The sequence below is a fragment of the Anopheles funestus genome, chromosome 3RL (assembly GCF_943734845.2).
Source record: "Anopheles funestus chromosome 3RL, idAnoFuneDA-416_04, whole genome shotgun sequence".
Taxonomy (NCBI): domain Eukaryota; kingdom Metazoa; phylum Arthropoda; class Insecta; order Diptera; family Culicidae; genus Anopheles; species Anopheles funestus.
In genome coordinates, this window is record NC_064599.1 from 7,549,441 (window position 1) to 7,569,254 (window position 19,814).

Below are 19,814 nucleotides of genomic sequence, written 5' to 3' on the forward strand. Positions count from 1 at the left end.
CTCTTCTTGCCTAGTGGCGCTCGATCAAACGCGTATCTTGCCTAAAAAGAGCACACAAAACCCGGCAAAACAAACGCCCGAGAGCGAAACTCGGTTTTACGATGGCGTGCTTTTCGCCGCGGCTTTTGTAGATAATTGTACATAAGCTGTTTTTCGTATAATCTTCCTCTAATTTTCCGCTCTCTCTTTTACTCTGCTTTTGGTGGGTTTATATATATGGTTTTTTTTGGCAGTGCTTTTGCTTTTGATGTGTGTCTTTCATTCTCGTTTCCTCACACACAGATCGCGTCCGCCGCCGCCGCCGCCACCATCGCCGCCGTAACGTAAATAAACGATCCTCGTTCGTGGATCGTGAGCGTGTTTAGTCGTTGTCGAATATTGGGAAGGAATGAAAAAAAAAACTCGTGTCCAAACTCCTCTGGTATATATACGTCTGCTTGTACATAGAAATCAATTATGAAAAATAACCTTCAACTTCAAAACACACCAAAAATGTTTTTAAATTAGTCTTTTTCTCTCATTCCCGCCGGAATTTGTTTTTCTCTCTTTGCGTCCCTCTGTCCTTTTAAAGTTATTGTTCTGGAGGTTAGGATTTCCTTTAGTCCGCTGCCTGATACGTCTATTTGCCTTGACTATACATTTTATCCGGCCGTTTTTTTTCGCTTCATTCTGTAACGACTATACAATTTACTTTGTTTTGCGTCATGAAGGATCTGCAAGCTTCCACATTGGAGATGTATGATGCTCTACAATTACACACACTGTACAATCGCAACATTTTGAACAGTGTCTTCCAATATTTCCAGGCCTCTCAACACCCCGCTTGGAATTTTCGGGCGCCGCAAAGTGTATGACCGGGATGCCTGTACAACACACCATGTTTTCAAGTGTACTTGAGCGTCTTCCCAAACATACCACTACAAAGCGCTTCCACCTGCTTCCGAGTTGTTTCCTTCCTGATCTTTCTCAGCCGTGTTGCTTACCAAACTATTATTCAACTGAAATTGGAGAATTGGGTTGCGATCAATTTTGGTAATCTTTTCATTAGACCAGAAGAAGAGTTTCATTTTCCACCGCACAAACCAACGAAACACGAAACACCGTGCGGAAAGGGATACGGCGGAACGTGGTCCAATGAAAGTAAAATTCAAACAGAAGTCTGACGGTGGTTAATGAAATGAGCAATAAAAGTGAACATCGTTCGTTTCGATTATTGGCAATTTTGGTTGCTGAGGTGCTGTATCATCATAACATCGTACCACAAATCCGACGGATGTAGTGCAAGCGACGATGCTGTGGATAAATGGACATTAATAAAAATTTACGCTATTCCATGCATTTATTTTGCATACGCTAAGCAATTGAAAAATGAAAATATATAGTTAAAATATTTCAAGATATTTAAATAAACGGATACGTTGTTGAAAACGTAAAATAAAGAAACGACTTCAATGCTGCGCACGCGGGAAACCTTTTCACGGCGCCATTTTATAGGGAGCGCTTTGCTATAAACCTTCCACTGGGCCAATCAAAAATTCTAGCACGATAGTAGGTTTTTTTTGCACAACATGCAATGGCAGAACCTGGAAACCAGGACTAGCAATCAGAGCAACCAGAGCTACCAGAATCGACTGTGTCAGAAAAATATGACTAATGGTTCCGATGCCTTCAGTGCGACAGTTCAATAAAACCTAGGGAATCTTCGTGTGGGATTTGAATAAGGAAAAATTGATTAATGATCCGAACAAACACACATGCACACGTTCGTACCGATCCCGGACAAAACATCCGAAGAAGCCACTACCACGAGGGGAACACCGATAAAAAGGACCTTTTTTTTCCTTTTGCTGGTTAGAATTTTTTCCCATTATATTTTTAATATTGAAAATAAATGAGAAGCCATCGGCCGAAGCGAAACATAATTAATGAAGCGGCCACTCTCGTACCCAATTCAGCGCAGCGTATGAATAAAAGCTTCTTGCGAAGATTTCCTTTCAATTGTCGTGCAGCGTTTTTGTTCTCTTCTTTTTCCTTCTTCCCTGCACTGCTGTAATAAATAATGTGCCTCCATTTTCCTCCAGGGAATAGAGATGTTTGCAGCCAACGGCAATAAAGTATAACAGTGTGGAAAAATGGCTACGATATGGCCACTTTACAGCTGCCACAGGGAGCGAGAACCTATCATCCCCGGATGCACTTAATACAGTTATTGGAATTGGAAAACGTGACCAGGATTATTAGACATTTAGAATGTTGTAAAGTTTGTAAAGAACCCTTACAAATATGCCCCTATTGAAACGGCATGGGATACGTTGAACGTTGAACAGGACGTTTTCTCGACCCGTTTGGCTTTGTACGTGTGGAACATTCGAACACCCATGTACCCATAAAATGGAGAATGAATCGTTCATTGTTATTCAAAATGGTTTTTCGGTTTGATTTGTACAATTCAATTAATATGGAAGCACAGGCTACGAGTTGAAGGAGTAATAAAATGCCAAAAAGCCGAGGAAAAACCAAAATAAAACAAATAAACTTTCAACTGAACTCTTATGCGATTTTATGTTTTCAATCTGCTATGTGTTTCAGCTATCTGCTTGACGAGCTTAAAAATAAACTTTACACAACTAATATTGAGGACTAAGCCATCATTTTCGCTTAAGGCTTTCGAAGGCTAAAACGCTTAAATGGTACGTCAAAGTTCACCTTCGAATTGGAAATTAGATTACTTTTCAACCAAATTAAAATTGATAAATGTTACATAAAACGATAGTTCCAATAAATAGATCTCTTTGAAATTAATGAAACAATTTTAAATATGAATCATTTTCATTGATTTCCCTTCAAAGAAGAATTTGTTCTGTTAAGTTCTTACAGAAACATTGATTAGCCCAAGCCTAAATCTTTAGTATATCAGTATACATAAATCAGATTAGATTCAAATCAGATTTCAGCAATTAATGGAGAACATTATACGTAAACCTTGATATGCGTAAGAAGCCAACGGAAGCGGAAAATTTGTATTCTTGCATCAACAATAGTATGAATCATTAACATTTTTGCGAAATACGAAATCTTTCCAATTTTTATCTACCTCCGAGAAAATGTTTGAATCATTACAGCGATTCTTTGCAGAGAGAAAATGGAGCCCAAACCATGGAGTGTTTAATGCATCTGACAAGGCAATTTAATTTAGTACCAATTCAACTCTAAGTACATGCCAAGAATAACTACCTCTCGATCGTTACGCAAGAGATCTTCGAAATATAAATATAGTAATTTCGAATGACATTTCGATCTCGAATGTTATTTCTATTTCGAATATGATCGTACATAGTTGTTGCAAATAGACATATCATACAAATATTACATTTTTTTAATTTAAAAAAAATCTCTGTTACATTTATCAGACAATACGTACCTTTACAAATCGATTGTATATTTTCTTCCAAATAACGGATCTTGCTGTTGACTTTATATGCCACTAACTATATTTTGAATCATTTGCATAATCACATTCACACACAAAGATACGATTTGCGTAACATGAATACATTTACAGTGCTAGCGGTGAATAGAATAATTTTCGTTTGGTATATTTTATTTTGCACTTTCACTTCGTTTTAGTTGACTAGCAGTTAAACTCTACACTCTAGAGATGTAGGAGACTTTGATTAGCTTTATTGTTGCTACTTCACTACACCGTTTTAGCTCATAAAACCACTTCTTCACTCTAAGTATATTTCAGTTGGATTCACCAGACATCACTAACATACAGAAAATAATAATAACTTGTTTCGGAATATTCTTTAAACCACTTTTCTATTTGTTTCCATTTTATCATACGGAAAAACTTGTCACCTTCATCACTCTGTGATGCAACTACCGAAAACCAGACGGCTTCCGTTGCTTGAAACTTTTCACAACAATGCACGAACACGGCCGGGCGTGCATTCACGGTGGCAAAACACTTAACTAACCACTCATTGCCATTTTTCCCAATTTGCAACTAGCTCACACGGAAAGGTGCATCAAAATGCTGCATCAGCGAAATTCACCACTCGATGCGAATGGGTAGCGCCATCTTTTCCAGCGCGTATCCAGCGGCACACGGAAAAAGGAAGTAACGGACTAGAACAGGCAGTCAGTACCGGAGCGCGCACCAAACAACAAACCACACAATATAAATCACCATGTAATAATGACTCGAGGAAAAATGTTCTGCACAAAGATGACCCCGTGAGTGTGTCTAATAATTTCCAGGGCAGGCAAAACGGCATGCCAAAGGTGGTGTGGCGGAGACGCTCTGATTATCGTTGTGTGTTGTGTGTGCAGGGAATAAAGCGAAAAAACGCGGCATCAAATAAAGGAGAGAAAAACCTGTGCTGCCTGCTCTACCAACGCACACGCACACACATATGTGTCCGTGGTAAATGGTTTGTGCTTCTTTGCGCCAAGGCGCGCCGCCATATTCAGCAGGCCGTACATTCGTGTTTCGGAGTGTGTGTATGTGTGTGAGTGTGGATTGGTGAGTGGTGCTTATGTATGACAGTATTACAATGATCAGTACATATTATCCGGTCACCAGGAAAGCACCAGAAGGGCATGGAGACGAGAAACTAAACTAAACTATAGTGCCCGAGCGTTTATGTGCCGTCCGTGTCGCTCATGTTTACATACGCATACCACCAAACGGAAGATGGTGTCACATCTGTGTGAGTGGACTTGCCGTGTCGCTAATACATATCATTCTTCCTTCAAGAGGAAACGGGCAACGTTCTTAGTAGAGAACCATCCACCACCTTCAACGAACGTGTGTCGTTCTCACATCTTTGGAACAAATCCGAACAGCTCCACATGGAATGTGGTGCAGGATGGTAATATGTGTTCTTCCCCCCTTATGAGAAATGTGTACTAAAAGCTGCACTTGGCAAGATATTAATCATATGAGAAAAGGTAAATAAAGAGCACCCAACACTAGCCGTCACACACAGCAACCAACTGATGGGATGTTGGTAGTAACGCAACTCTGACTAGCAGTCGCAAGCAGCCATGCTGCGTTTTCTGCTACACCATCGCGTTGCCCAGGCCATATTTGTTGCGAACAAAATGCGCACTCCAAAGAGAAGGCGTGGTTTGGTGTTTGATTTCGCGTACACATACAGCGTTTGCTTGTGTGCGCGAAGGTGCGCATGTGTGCGTACATATTTTATGTTTTGCCCTTTAATCTTCGAATTCTTTTTCATCTCAAACCATTTATTATTGTATTTACACAAAAGCACACACCACACACACACACACATACCGGTGCGCCATTATGTCGTTACATTTTCTTTTATTCGTTTCGATTCGCTCGCTGCTATTTTACACTAAACGACTGCAAACGCTATCAAAATCGATCACCGCACGGTGCCGGGGGGATCCATATACCGAGGGGATCGAACCTGAGAAGCAAAAGGATACACCGAATCGAAGCCGAGAGCGTGTTTAATTCGCTCGATCGAAAACCGCATGAGGCCCGACATTTTGGTTCCCCACCTTCCGATGGCAACATTCCAGGCGGCAGCCCCACGACAAATATCGGGCTCATAATTTATAATGGGAAATAATCCACGGGGGGAACACATTTTTGTTTTTCTCGATTCGTTAATACGTTTGCCTGTACGCCCGGTCCGCCGATGCGGTGTTATTCTCCGTAACGAATCGTTCGTAATCGTTACCATCTTTCCAAGATTCACACACGAATGGAGACTAATGAAGTTCGTATTATCCGCTAGCTTCGAGGGTGTCCGAAAAGCCAACGTCGGTTTAGCTTTATAAACAGAATAAGAACAAAATTGCTGAATGTTTCATGTTTTGGAAGCCGATAACCAAAGAGTTTGATGGATATGGATTGAGATGTTTGTTTCAAACAAAACTAATTGAACCCATTTTAAAAAATATAACTTTCACATCAAATGCATTCCAAGTACATCCGTAACTCCAATTATTCAATGGAGTATAGCACCTGCCCAAATTTGGCCCATTAATCCAGCGACTTCCTGGCCACAACTTGCAGATTCTCGCTCTAGTATCATAATTGGGTTCATGCCCTTTTACCCAGTGCAACATGATACTATGGTAAACATTGTGGCCAATATTGCAATGGAGAGCATGATTTAGAGCCACTTCTGACAAGTGGTCGACACTACAGACAGACTTCACCATTCATTGAAAGTGTTCAGTGTTTACGAAAGTAGCAGATCATCCAAATTTTGTGCCGCACAACCGTGACGCAGGTAAAAAAAAAGTGTTCGTCATATTAATCTTCAACTTTCATTGTGATTCTAAATAGAGACGATATACCACTATTCAGAAAATCACACGAATCACATTACATTACGGTTGTTTACATACTATCAGGTGAATGATTTTAAACAATGTTAAAGCATTGAAATCTAAACTAAATGTTTTTTGCACTTTCTTCATTAGATAGCTATATAAACGCTTTTTGCTATCGAAAAACTGATTCCGTCACATTTTTTCATTCATTCTAATTTTTTTGTGAATTTGTAAGACGATAATGTTTGTGGATGAAAATTTGTTTACATATTGCTTAGTATTTTGCACAGAAATATTCAATATTATATAAATTATCATTCCTCAATCCCTACGCAATAATAATGTTTAGATCTTATTCAAATATTCAATTACAGGAACAGTTAATTAAATCCCACAAGCAAATGTCAATAGTAAACTAATTGGAAAAAAGGATAAGAATATTTCTTTTTTAATTTCATATACATTTACGTTATAAAAAAGGAATTAAACTGAAATAATATTTAGATAAGGAAAAGTCAACTTTTCTCTTTTGTATCCTTTTTGTAACTATATCAAATATCATACGACCTGTGTTTTATATGAAAAGTCAATTTAAAAATTGTCCAATTTTACCTTATACATATTCTGCCTCACTACTAGTCCTTTATCAAAACTTGGTTTAAGTTAAGTTTAAGTTCAATAAACAATCAAATGAATAAAATGTAAACTAACATGACCATTAGTAGAACAAATTTAAAATAAGAGAAACAAATGAATTTTCCTTCGGTAAAGTATTAATGGTAAGGTTCGAAGTATAAAATCTCGCATTGCGTTAAGTGCACCCGATTGAATTGTTTTCCATTTACTGTGGCATATTTTCTTAAATGTTTGTCTTTTTTGTTCAATACACTAAGTGTATAAAACAGTTTCAGGCAAATATTTCTACCCACAGAATAGATTACGTTCAGTAATAGGAGGTACTATTGAATGCAAAATACATACATACAAGTACCGCCCAAAAGCGTATGTGCATACATCTCACATATTTGCCGAGGAGCGACATGCGCAGTAGAGGCTAAAGGAAAAATTTTGCTGCAGCGCAAGTTTTTCCGCCTCCTACAATAAATCCTCCACAGTAATAGCACACTTTCTTCGCATTACATTGGACAAGCGTGTGTGTGTGTGTGTATTTGTTTTGTTTGCAAGACAATGAGCATAATTTATCAATGTCCTGAGAAACTTTTCCTCCATCCTTGATAAATCACAATACCAATCATTTAGATGAGGCTTTTATCAGTCAAAGGCATACAACAATGTAGCACAATGGAAAGATTGTGCTCAAGTTGATGAATAAAAAGTGAAGATAAAATGAAATACAATATAATATTGCCAAGCTTAACATAAATGTAAGTTGTACTAAATCATGGATGATCTTAGATTTTTTTAGTAGTTTTACTAAACATTAATATTTGTACTAATGTTTGATACTACAGCTGTATAACCTATATTGTATCTAGCATTAGTGTTAATTGTTTCTGTTAAGGAATCATAATTTATAATACACTATAGCGTTAACAATATCACTTTGACTTCATAATGGATGTTCCCTAAAAAGTGTTATTTCAAACATTATGAATGAAACCAGTCACCCATACTCTAGATTGTGAAACCAAACACAATTAATACTAAGTGGCAGTACAGAGCAAAGGTTAACTGGAGTTTATCAGAAGCCAATTAAGCGTCATTTGTATTTGGTAGGTAGTGCATTTTACATTGTGATAGTTGATCTCTTGAACTACAAGTTCAAATGCTTAGCTGTTCTAAATTTCCCGTCTAAATAGTATGTGGATTGAAAAAAAGCTGTACAAGATTTTTTTTATTATATACATTCATACTAGTTAAGTATTGTTCCCTATTCCCTATGCATATGATTCACTATAAGCTAAAGGTACCTTAGACTGGATAGCAGATAATCGACATAACACCTTTAGGCAGAAACAAATTTTCTATTACAATCTTTGTGATATTGAATGCTTAAAAATGGATTCAATTATCATGTTAAATAAATCTTTACAAATATAACTCTTTATGTTATTTGTAACGAAATTTTAATGTAAAAATAGGAACAAATGATAGATTTCCTTCACTCTGGGAAATCCTCAAGAAAGTTCCTCAAGTAAAAAGCATCGATGCAAGGAATTGTACATTTCCTGAGCAAATGACTATATGAGCAATCTTCCATCTTACTCAACGACCCTTTTATACAAGCAAGTATCATAAAAAGAAAATGCTTAACGAACCTACCAGCATGAGCGCAATGTTTGGTTAGAATAAATACTACTGCCGTTTTCCATTTCTCTACCACAGCCCACCTGTAACAAACCCTTCCATTCGTTTCTTTACCGAAAAGAGCAGGACATGTCCTTTTACTGATTGATGATACCGCGAAACAAAGGCAACGCTTTTCACCGTCTTCCAAACGATTTCCACTACGACTCCACGTTTCCGTTTCGGTCGCTTTTCGTTGTTCAGATAATGCCCCACGAGATGATACATTTAATAATACTCGCCCCCCTCGTATGCCTTTTCCCTTCCCGCCCGGTACAAAACATACACACACACACACACACACACACACACACACACACACACGACACGAACTACTTTTCTCTTGTTGGGCTTTATTAAGCCACTATGCGATGGGTTGCCAGCCACTTTCGCACACAGCGTATGTGTATGCAATCGTACGGGTTGCATGAAAAGTTAATAGAATACTTTCAGTGCTTTTTTTGTTTCAATATTTACATACAAAGAAAGAAAAACACCGCATTAAAACAATTTTGGTTTTGATAATACTCTTAAGAACACTCTGTCTACAGGTATAATCATTTACATATGTTGGAAAATATGAAGTGGGATCATATTTTGGATCTTAACATGAAGTTCCATTAACTCCATTAATTTTTAATTATTATTTTAAATATCTCCTATCGTGTGTCTTACAGACAATAAATAAATAACCATGGAAATCACTGTACATTTGCGGCTGTCAAATTTTTGCCTATACAGCAAAGTCTGTAGAGTAATGAGGTCTCGTAATAGAGGGGTTTTGGCAGCTCTTGGAATAACAATGAAAAATAAAACTGACAGATAGGTGTCCGAAGCTCCTACACGATGTTGTGTACTTGTATGTGTACGGTTGTTTTGGAGGCTACTTCAGCTGCTCGTGTAAACATGATTTTGTTTCAAGATATCCTACGATTAATTGTTGTAGATTTTATTTTAAAACGAAATCTTTTAATAGTGTGATTATCGTGTAATACAATGCGCAATGGAAATTTATGGAATAGTGCATATATTCCCCACATTTTAACGTTGTAACGACTGTCGCCAAAACTACGAGCGCTGAAATTTGCTCAGTAAACAATTCACCAATACATAGCCAAGGACGTCTAACTGTCAAAATGAAAATCCAAGATGGCAATGTCAACAAAGCCTATTCCGCGACCTCACTACTCTACAGACTTTGCTATACAGATAATGTAATGTTGAACAATGAAAAGCTCATTGATTTTTGCATATACTTAGGAATGTTTTAACAAATTGTTTGGAAAAGCACATAACTTATAGTCACTTTTCCACACTCCCATAGACTATTCAATCTCTATAGCACACATAAGAACATGTTTCTCAGTGCACGACAGTAACGAGCAGAAAACTCATTTTTTAGTCAAGCACCACATGGCCGGCGACGGGTTTTGGTGGATCGTCGATCTTCATCGTCGTCTCCAGCTCCGTCTTTGGACGACAGCGGTTGTGTTGGCTACGAGGGAGCGAATGTATGAGCGAAAAGCCTTCCAACCATAACCATCACGGCGCGGTTCCGTTCAAAACGACCCGTCCGTACCGACGCATTGCTGTGCGTCCGGGCGAAGAACGGAATGAAAAATGAACGTGAAATGAACTTGCAGTTTTCACCGAAAAAAAAAATAATGGAAAGCCGAATTATATATCTCCTTTATTGCTGCTCCATATATACGGGCCACATATACCCGGCCTATTGGGATACGGCGGCCTACCCAAAAGGACGCAAGGAGCACATACGGCCCCTCGACCAACTGATGTGTGTGTGTGTGTGCGTTAGTAATGACGGAACGCGACACCCTACGGCCTCTAGTGTGCTTCCTTAGCTTAATATGGCCGCTGATACAGAAACGGTCGCCGTTCTCCACCACCACCGCTTACACGCCGCATACAAGTTTGACAGACTGATGACGATGGGTGTACACAATTCAGCGGCAATCAACGATCCCTTTATTCGAGAACCATCGAATCGTTTCCCCGGTGCGTTTTCTCGTTTGTGCTTTATTTTCTTTATCGCATTTTTCCTCTCTTTTTTTTCAGGCAAGCATACACATGCCGACGTCGCTCCACAACGGGAAGCGCGTTGGAGAGCCGGTGGAACCAATGGAACCACATCAAATAATATCATGTTGCTCCCACAATGACAGCTTGATGGTGCTGCGTCCGAGGTAAGCGGGCGGGTAGGTGGTACAGGGTGGGGGGTGCCTTTTTCGCCACAGAATTGGAAAACTGCTGGAAGCCAAACCACAATGAGGTGGCTTCGGTGGCGTGCGCCAACAGAAATTAAGTAAGCGAGGATTTTTGTTTTGTATTTCATACACATTTGCTGTACACGGACTAGCTTCTACAATGGAGTAAACCATTCATTGTTCAATGTCTGAACAGATATAAATGAAACTTTTTAAAACGGTCAACATAATTTTTCTCATATTAAAGCGTTTTATGCACTTTCTTATTTCAATTTTAATGTAATAAACATCTCTTCACTTTATGTTATTGTTCCATAATTTATCTTTTTTTTCTAAACTCGAAACTCTTATGCTAAAACTATATAGTATGTCCTTGTTGAAATTATTTGTTAGGTCATTTTATTTTAACAAAATTGCACGTAAACCAGCGAAATGTAAGGCAGTGAATAAGCAATCATTTTACATAAATGAAAGAAAACACACCAATTCATAACAGTATTCAAAACATTATTAAAATAGTTTGAATACTTTTTACTGTTACTGATTACTTAAAATTACTTTTACTCAATACTGATTACTTAGAAACTTCCTTTATGACACAGAAACACTACTGCAATAGTGTATAAAAAAATGGACATCGACTACATACAACGCCATGTTGACCAGCCTCATCGTCTGGCTGCCATTATAGCTTAATAAACGCTCAATGACGTTTGTTTGGTTACGATGTGAGAAACCAATCTAAATATTTGATGGAGCCCAAATTTACGATACACCATTGATCCTTGGCCCTCTGTCTGTTTGACGTTTGTTTGGTGCAGGATACATTTCACTGCCAGCCGTGCGCAAACATACACCTCCATTCTTTGACCGTACAAAGCGCTATTCATTACGCGCGGGTGAAAGGTTTCAATCCGCACAAACAGGTTTGGTGTGATTATATCATTGAATGAGCTTAATCAAATCGCTATTCACGAATGAAAACAAAGCCACATAAAATGATACGTCTAATTCAAAGCCCTACGCGCTTCCATTTCGCTGGTTGTACGGATCATATAGCTTAATCGCTACACTCACCTGTTTCCGTGTCGATTGTGTACGATAGTCCTGCCCAAGGATCAACCAGACTGCTGTCATCCGAAGCTTCGGGATTCTTTTCATAGTCGGCGTTCTACAAGCATACCGTCATGTCAATGAGGAAATGTATTGAATCGATTTGAAATCGTGCAACGACGATTCGCAAGCAATCTACTGTACCTTATCATTTTTTATCTCAAGCAAAACCTTCAGCTTTTCCAAATCGTCCTCAGTATCGCACTTGATGTTTGTGGCAGATGCTCCCTCCGATCCCGATGAGCTTGTACCTTCTGGGGCAGATGAAAGAGCTGCATTGCTGAGCGTAAAGCCAAGATCGACATCCTGCTTCCAGAGGACTTCTATTAGATCCATTTCCTAAAAAAAAACAAACCGAACAAAACGACGGATCGTGATTATTGATTCTGAAAATATATGTTGCATACTGTAATGATTCGATGAGCACAAATGCTGGAAAGCACACAGTTAAACCAATTGTCACACGACGATTGCGTTGAGAATGACCTGTTTGATATGTTTCATTGTGTCCGTTTTTCAACTGCCACCGTTATGATGAACTATTGCTTTTAACTTCCGTGTGAGGTAACACAAAACTTAACTTAACAATTAACAAGTTGTACAAAGCGCGTAAACTATTCCTGGCGTACGAACACACCATACCGTACGCACAGTTCACAATGCTGTTGTGCTTTAATTGGGGAAGGCAATTTTGTTTTTTTACATTGCCTCTGAACGGTCAGTTTACCTTCATAGCCGTCGCAGGCCCCGATAAGAGCTTTATCGCAGAGGGAACGAGCAAAAAGTGCCCAAGATAACGACCGAATTTCAGATAAAGCGCCACAGTCGCATTTGCTAACGTTGCGTACTATCGCAAGTTTGCGTGAAAGAAACAATCGTGTTTAAATGATACTCGTAAGACATATGATCGTAGCGAGATATTAGGGTAGGAACAGTACAATATGTGAACAAATCAACGGTTTAAACGACATTCCCTCCCGTCATATAAAAAAAAACTTCCTGTAGCATAAAATGTAGTATGTTAAAATAAAGCGATTTAATTAACTTAATCTATTCATTATCAACACACAGATGACGCAGAAAATTTAAACTTCAAAGGATCATAGTTTCACAAGCATGCAGCTTTGTGTGTGCTCGATGGTTCACACATGATAAAATATATAATGCTCAAGAAATTATTATAAAAAAGGAATTTTCACATTGCTTCTGATCCTCAATACAAACGCACAAACCATGCTAGTGGTGGTGGCATGCGTGCATAGCCGGGTGTAAATAAGTTCCTATTTACTTCCATCGTTGCAACTGTAAAATAACCATCCATCATCCCTAAGCTCCTCCTGAATTCTGCTCGATAGCGTTTAAAATTGTTCCTTTACTGAAGAAGGATCACGCATTAGCCCTCTCTTTCCTACTGGAGAGAAGCTTTTATGTTTTTCTTTTATGAAACCGAAACGATGAAGCACAAGAAAACTGTGTGAAGATTCCCATGAAGAGCAAAGCGAAGCTTTAAATATGTACCGAGAGCTTTTTAGTACTCTTTTTAGAACATACCGCATTAACCCAAATTCGATTTCTTTGCCCATAGATGGCAGCACCGGACAATCGTGCATGATTGTCTTTTTTGAAAACAGCCGAATCTGGAGGGAAAGTGTTAAATTGTGTTTTTTGTTCGTATTTTTTTTTGTTTCAACCCATTTCCTTTTCCGTCCGACGTGTTGATTCACATTCCTATCTTTGTGTTTCGCCGAGCATTGACGAATGTGTTTCCACCAGCGAACATCTGGACATATTTCGCGTGATAAAATAGGGCACAAGGCGCGTGTGTGTGTTTCCTTGCCCGTTTATCAACCATGGTTACCTTTTAGCTGCGCATTTACCGCCGCCGTACTGCTTGTTTACATCCAAATATGCATGTATCTGCAGGTCGCATCCTCTCTATGGCATGCACAGAGAGACCGCGGTTAAACGCATATGCATCTGAAACGGGTGCAGCAGCATCGCACTTCGAGCTTCTCACTTCTCTCTCCCTCTCTATCTGTCTCTCGTTTCCCGCATTGTTGAATAAATACAGTTTTAAACATGGTTCTTTTTTAACACATCACCATCGTTATTTTCGTTCACGAGTGAGTAGATCGTGCGTCGCTTTTTAGGTGTATACTCGAAATATTCGAAACAAAGAAACACCCTCGGCGATGATCTTCAGCGGCAGAAGCAACAGATCGGATTGCAAAAAAAAAGTATATCTACCGGTGAAAGAACCAAAGAAAGAAAACGCCTTGAAATTGTTGCACTCGCCACAGTCCATTCGTGCGGCGCGACACTGTCCCCGTCAACCCTTCGAAAAAAAGGTCAGCGAATCCTATTCGGCACAGTCGGATCGGATCTTTGTGTATGGATGAGGACGATACGACGACCTCCGTACTACTCCGTGCATCAGACTCTGGCTACGGCAGAATATAGGCCGCGTCATGTAATAATTTATACACACCCACGGCGGCTACCAATACGGCTCATCCTTCTTAACCCCCTCCCACCTACACCTGCCAGTACGTAGACTTGTGTCACTGTCCGTGGCGCATTATGGTTTTCTTTGTGTTTCAAACAACTCAAATAACGTTCCAAACACCAAAGCCGATGAAACAATCGATTATTGCACCGAGGTTTCAAAACGCAAAAGGGTCAATTGTTAGTTGCTCTTCTACGGGCACTAAGGGTTGAACTTTACCTCCTGTGTAAGATCCTGCGGCACAGCAGCAGGTGCAATCGCCGTATCGTTGGCAAGATCGGGCTCCTTTTTCACCGTCACCTCAGCGTTATCCAGATCCGTGCTCACTAGATGCTTTTGCTGCGTATTTATTTGATCCTTAATCTGACGCCGGATGGCTGCTTTATTATCCTGACCATCCTCCCCGTCTTCATCATCGTCATCTTCTTCGTCGTACGCACGTGTCTTATTGACCCTGGTGGTCTCAGTGTTTTTCGTATCTCCGTGCAACGCTGGAACTGTGGCCGAAGTGCTTGTCGAGGCCTTTTCTTCTTCGCCCTCTTTTTCTGGCTCGGCCTTCACTTCCAAGCGCTTGGCCGTGTGCTGCTCGCTGGCCGAGTTCATCAGTGACCTTGCTCTCATAATGGTACCCTCCAGGTCGGGCATACTGGCAGCCGCGTCAAACTTGACCATCGGATTCTCCAGCAGGATCGTATCGTACTCGCTCAGATCAGCCATATTCTGCTCAAACACTGAGGTCGTTTCCTCAAACAGGTTCGTACTTAGGAATATATCTTCAGCGTCCACATCGAAGTTGGTCAGCACATTCATGGTGGCATTGTGGACAGCGGGCAGTACCGTACCGCCCCCACCACCGGACGCAACCGATGGGACCGGCGATGGTGGCCGTTCTTCCGCGATCGTACCGGCCGATGTGCTGTCATCGTTGGAGTCGAGCACGTTCAGCAGGTACGTCTGCAAACCGCGATGGTTCTGCTCGATGAACGGCTGTTCGAACCGTGACAGATCCTCGATAATGGGCGGTAAAAACTTACGATTCACGTACGACTGGTTGGAGTAATCCGGACCGGCGGCCAGCAGCTCCAACTGCCAGCCACCCGCGTCTCCGACGCGCGCCAACCGTCCGCCCCATTGCAGATCGAGGTAGTTTTCCGGATCGATTCGCAGCAGGCTGAGTGTGAGCACGAGCGTCAGCAAATGCTCGGTAAATAACTTCTTCGTCGAGAGCATAACTGCTATTGCCGGTCAGCAATGGTGGTGATGTTGGCAAGACACGGCTTGCTACCACATACATCGAACTCGGCGAACAATCCACGCACCTTCACTGTATTCTTTGGCTGACGAAGACGAAAGCCTATATTTGGATGCTTAGCGTATGTGTTTGTATGTTTTTTTTTTCTTCTCTGAGCGTGAAATACCTGTTAGTTTTTGCTTAATTTGTATGTCAACAACTCACTGACGAAAAAGCTTTCGCTACGCACAGGCAACACCACGGTATAACACACAGACGGATATACACGCACCGATTGTTTTTTTTTTCAGCTGTGCCTACTTCGTCCAAAGGGGCAAGAGGTTCGTCGCTTTAACATCAGCAAACCAACCGGTTAATGTATTCGCTCTTTACGAGCCAGCAGCACTTTTGTTCCGCGTATGTCGCAGCCCACCGCGGACATACATACCACCGTACGCGTTGTGGCTGATGTGTATGATTCACCACAAGCTTACAATATGTAACCCCACACACTCGTACGCAGTCCGACGACGTTAGCTTGCGTTTTACGTTTGCACTCTTTATCAGGCCAGTTTAATTATGCACCTTGCACCATACCTAAGTAGCACTCACGCACAAACTAACCGAAACTAAAACAAATGACCACCGCAAGACGACGACGTCATCCTCCAGGTGTGGAGCCAGCTAATCTGTCTTCTTCGTTGCGTTGTGATTTGCACAAACAGCCACACGAAGAAAGGAAAATATACACATCAAGTTAGTGAAACTTTTCTGCTACACACTCCCCAACGCACACCGTCAGCGCAAGCAAACGGAACTACACGGTTCGATCTTGCCGTCGTTTGCGTGAGTAATGCAAGTAATGCAGTACGCGACCGAGCACGTAAACTGAGAATGCCGACGAAGAAACTGTTTTCGCGACTCTAGGGCAGAAGAATGCTCGTACCCGTTGCGTTACCGCGAATGCCAAATCGGATCGGCTGTTTTGGTTTGGAAACAAAGATTAAAAGAAAATACAACCGTGCAGTGTCCCTCGTCCGAAGGGGGCGCCGTATGGTGAAATCGTAATTATCATACGACCCATCTCTCACACAGCTTTACGCCGCATACATCACACTACGGTAGCGGCGTTTATACAGCCATGTCAAGTACTGACCAGCCTGGCGCTATGGGTTCGGTGGGGCAGTTGTTGCTTTTTACATCGAAAGGTAAATGACTGTTGCCGAAGGATGCTGAATTTACGCACTAAACACTATTGCTATCGATACCAACCACTCTTACACACGCAAATCACATACACACAAGATGCTTCCAGAATGTACGACTCAGAATTGCATCAGCGTTTGTGGTTTTGAACGAGGTTGGGGCTTTGCACAATCTTTCGCCTATTCGTTCCTTGATAAAAGGGTTCACATGTATGCTAGCAATAGAACGGCAGTGTCGTTTTGAGCAACTATTATCTCAGTTTCTTGTTTCGAACGATCGTTTTACTTGCAGAAACAACAACAGAACGAGGAAAACGAACGATTTTACGCCGTGGTTAGCAATTGGAACTGTACCGTTCTGTAAACAAAGCCGGTTGATTACTGTCAAACGTGACATGCCAGCTCAAACTCTGCGAACACGAGATGGCGATATAGTGCGTATTTTGACATTTATCGTTGACGACATACAGAATCCATTCAACGTGTTCGCGTTTTTTTTCTCAATAGCAATTCGATTTGCACTTTGTACATTCTGTAAATTCGTATCACGTTTTTAGCCCTCAAAATGGTATGCCAATTGCCATAACAGTTTTGATGAAAATTCAACCAATGTTAGAACACAAATGACGACAATACTGAAAGCACCCACCTGATCCCGTACCAAGCAACCATCGCATTCGGTTCGGTTCCAGATCAGAACATTGGATTTCGTATTATCTTTTTTGTGACATATACATAGGTACATAATGATGCAATTCATAAGCCCCTAATTATGGACTGTAGGTGAGTGCTGTGATCATGTTAGTTTTTGTTTTTGCCAAAAAAGAATGAATGCGTGATGATCATCAACCGTGAACGACGTCGGTACGTGGGCTTATTGTCCCACAACCAATAATAATACTATTTCCCGGATATCTGCGGTGGTACAGAGAATGATGATTTTTACCATCTATGGTGCTGATAACACGCACCGCTCGATTCCATGATTAGTGTGGAAATATGGTTCAGATGAGAATAATGAACATGATGTATTGATTTAGCTTGTAATGTTAAATGTTGGTTTATTCACTATATTCTTTGCTTGCCAGAACAAATATGATGTGATACAGACGATATAGTAGCTAGCAGTGGTTTAGTAAGTTTACATAATGATAGCTAAATGGATCAGGATGGAATATGATGCTCAGCGCGATGGGAAACGTTCAGTACAGCTATGATACATTACCTGATGCTGATTGACCATCGGTCGGTGGCTGTAGGCAATCGAAAGCTGATCCTGTTCTGGCGCCAGCGACTGCATTCGCGGTAAATCAAAGTCAGCCATCGGTCACGTTTCTAAAAGAGTGGAAAAAGTTGTTCAGCTTACACACGGTAAACACACAACATTGGTCAAGCATCCCGCCATTCGGCGATGCGCATTATCTCTGCACACCACTACTACCACACCCTTACGCAAGCGAGACTGCACGAGCTGCCTCAATTGATCACGCAAAGGAACCTGTTGCTTGCGCGAAATATGATCGCGTCGACGTCTTGCAGGCATGTAAATACTTACTGCAGACTGCTGCTGTGCGTAATAATGCGAAACAATAAACAATAGAACGAATAGATGGTTACAAGCAAATATACACGCGCTGTGCAAATAGAAGTCGGTTTTTCGGACACACGAGTACGAAATTAATCATACTTTTCCGTACACAGTGGAACTTGATAACTGCGATGACGTTATTCACGGCTAGAACCGTACGACACAACAAACATGCACGAGGCTGTTTAGAGCAGGGTGCCGAGTACTTGTCAAGCACACAACGCACCACAATTTGAATATCATCCCCATCAAAACAAATTCACAGTTTGTAGTGGAGAGTGGAACAAATAGTACCTAACCAACATCATTCAGCATATGAATGAAAAGCAAAACAACATGCAGTTCGTGGGTAATTTGTTAATCTTTCTTTCGTACACAAAATCAAACAAGGGTTTTATAATTTTCACACCATTTAATTAGTTTGTCTTCCATGGTATGCAGTTTCGTGTTTGCTTGTTTCTGGTTTTGTTTAACTTGCAAAGGAAATTACACGTTTCTGAGAGATGATAGATGCACTAAACCGATACTGAACACTGATTATTCATATATTGAACATAAATCACTGCAGCTGCAAAATGGCGGTATTCAGGTGAATAAACACACTGAACACCGAAACGTAGGATTGTTGGTTAATGACTCATTACTAAGTAGCCGTACTCTCTCTCATGCTTCTGGTTGGTTAAATTTCCGTACTGCTCCACCGGGAGAGGATTGTCTACGGACAATCCAACCTACGGACCTATTCCTAGAAGGGATGCACATACATACACACACATCGTGCGGTCATATTCAGCACCAAACAGCCTAAATAGCTAAACGCACCAAAACAACACACACACACCAATGGGGTTTGCTGTTGCATTTGTGCATCCTTCAATCACTATCGTTTTGCGGTTTTGTCCTTTGTATGATTTCCGTTTTGTATGGTTTTGTTTTTGTTTCGCTATGTTTCTTAATGTACTGGCGAGATATACGATATAAATTGTCGATCACACAAACTATTCTTTGCATTCTTTGGTAACTTATATGTTGTAGAATATATATATTTACACCTATATACCTAAACGTAGACAGTGGAAGATTGAAGAACACTTCGCCTCCTGCACGCGTCGTCCTCTTGGTATCTATAAAAGGAGTCTTGAGATTGTACTACGATAAATGCATTCTTGCCGCTTTTTGCTTGTCCTCGAAATTGTCCTTCGTTTTCACTATCTTTGTGTCCGTATTTGTTTCTATAGCTTCTCTCCTAGCATCAAACCTTGAAAGTAGGCTTCCAAAATATATCAATAATGTAGTAGAAGAAATAAAGGAATGCCGC

At 40.6% G+C, this 19,814-nt stretch overlaps 1 protein-coding gene across 3 annotated transcripts in view; it reads right to left on the bottom strand.

The window, feature by feature from the left end:
- Nucleotides 1-18,617, bottom strand: part of LOC125770631 (segmentation protein cap'n'collar) — a 39,295-nt gene extending 20,678 nt beyond the window's left edge. The window contains exons 1-4 of one of the 3 annotated variants that reach the window (XM_049440487.1): nt 18,464-18,617; nt 18,134-18,243; nt 12,111-12,305; nt 11,931-12,024 (exon numbers count right to left, since the gene is read on the bottom strand). In XM_049440487.1, the coding sequence (XP_049296444.1) occupies nt 11,931-12,024; nt 12,111-12,305; nt 18,134-18,232 (388 nt within the window). In that variant the 5' untranslated portion in view covers nt 18,233-18,243; nt 18,464-18,617. Of the gene's footprint in view, nt 1-11,930; nt 12,025-12,110; nt 12,306-12,452; nt 12,886-14,691; nt 17,465-18,133; nt 18,244-18,463 lie in introns of those variants that run through there. The other 2 variants (XM_049440485.1, XM_049440488.1) reach the window with 2 other exon arrangements.
- Between the last annotated feature and the right edge of the window lie 1,197 nt (nt 18,618-19,814).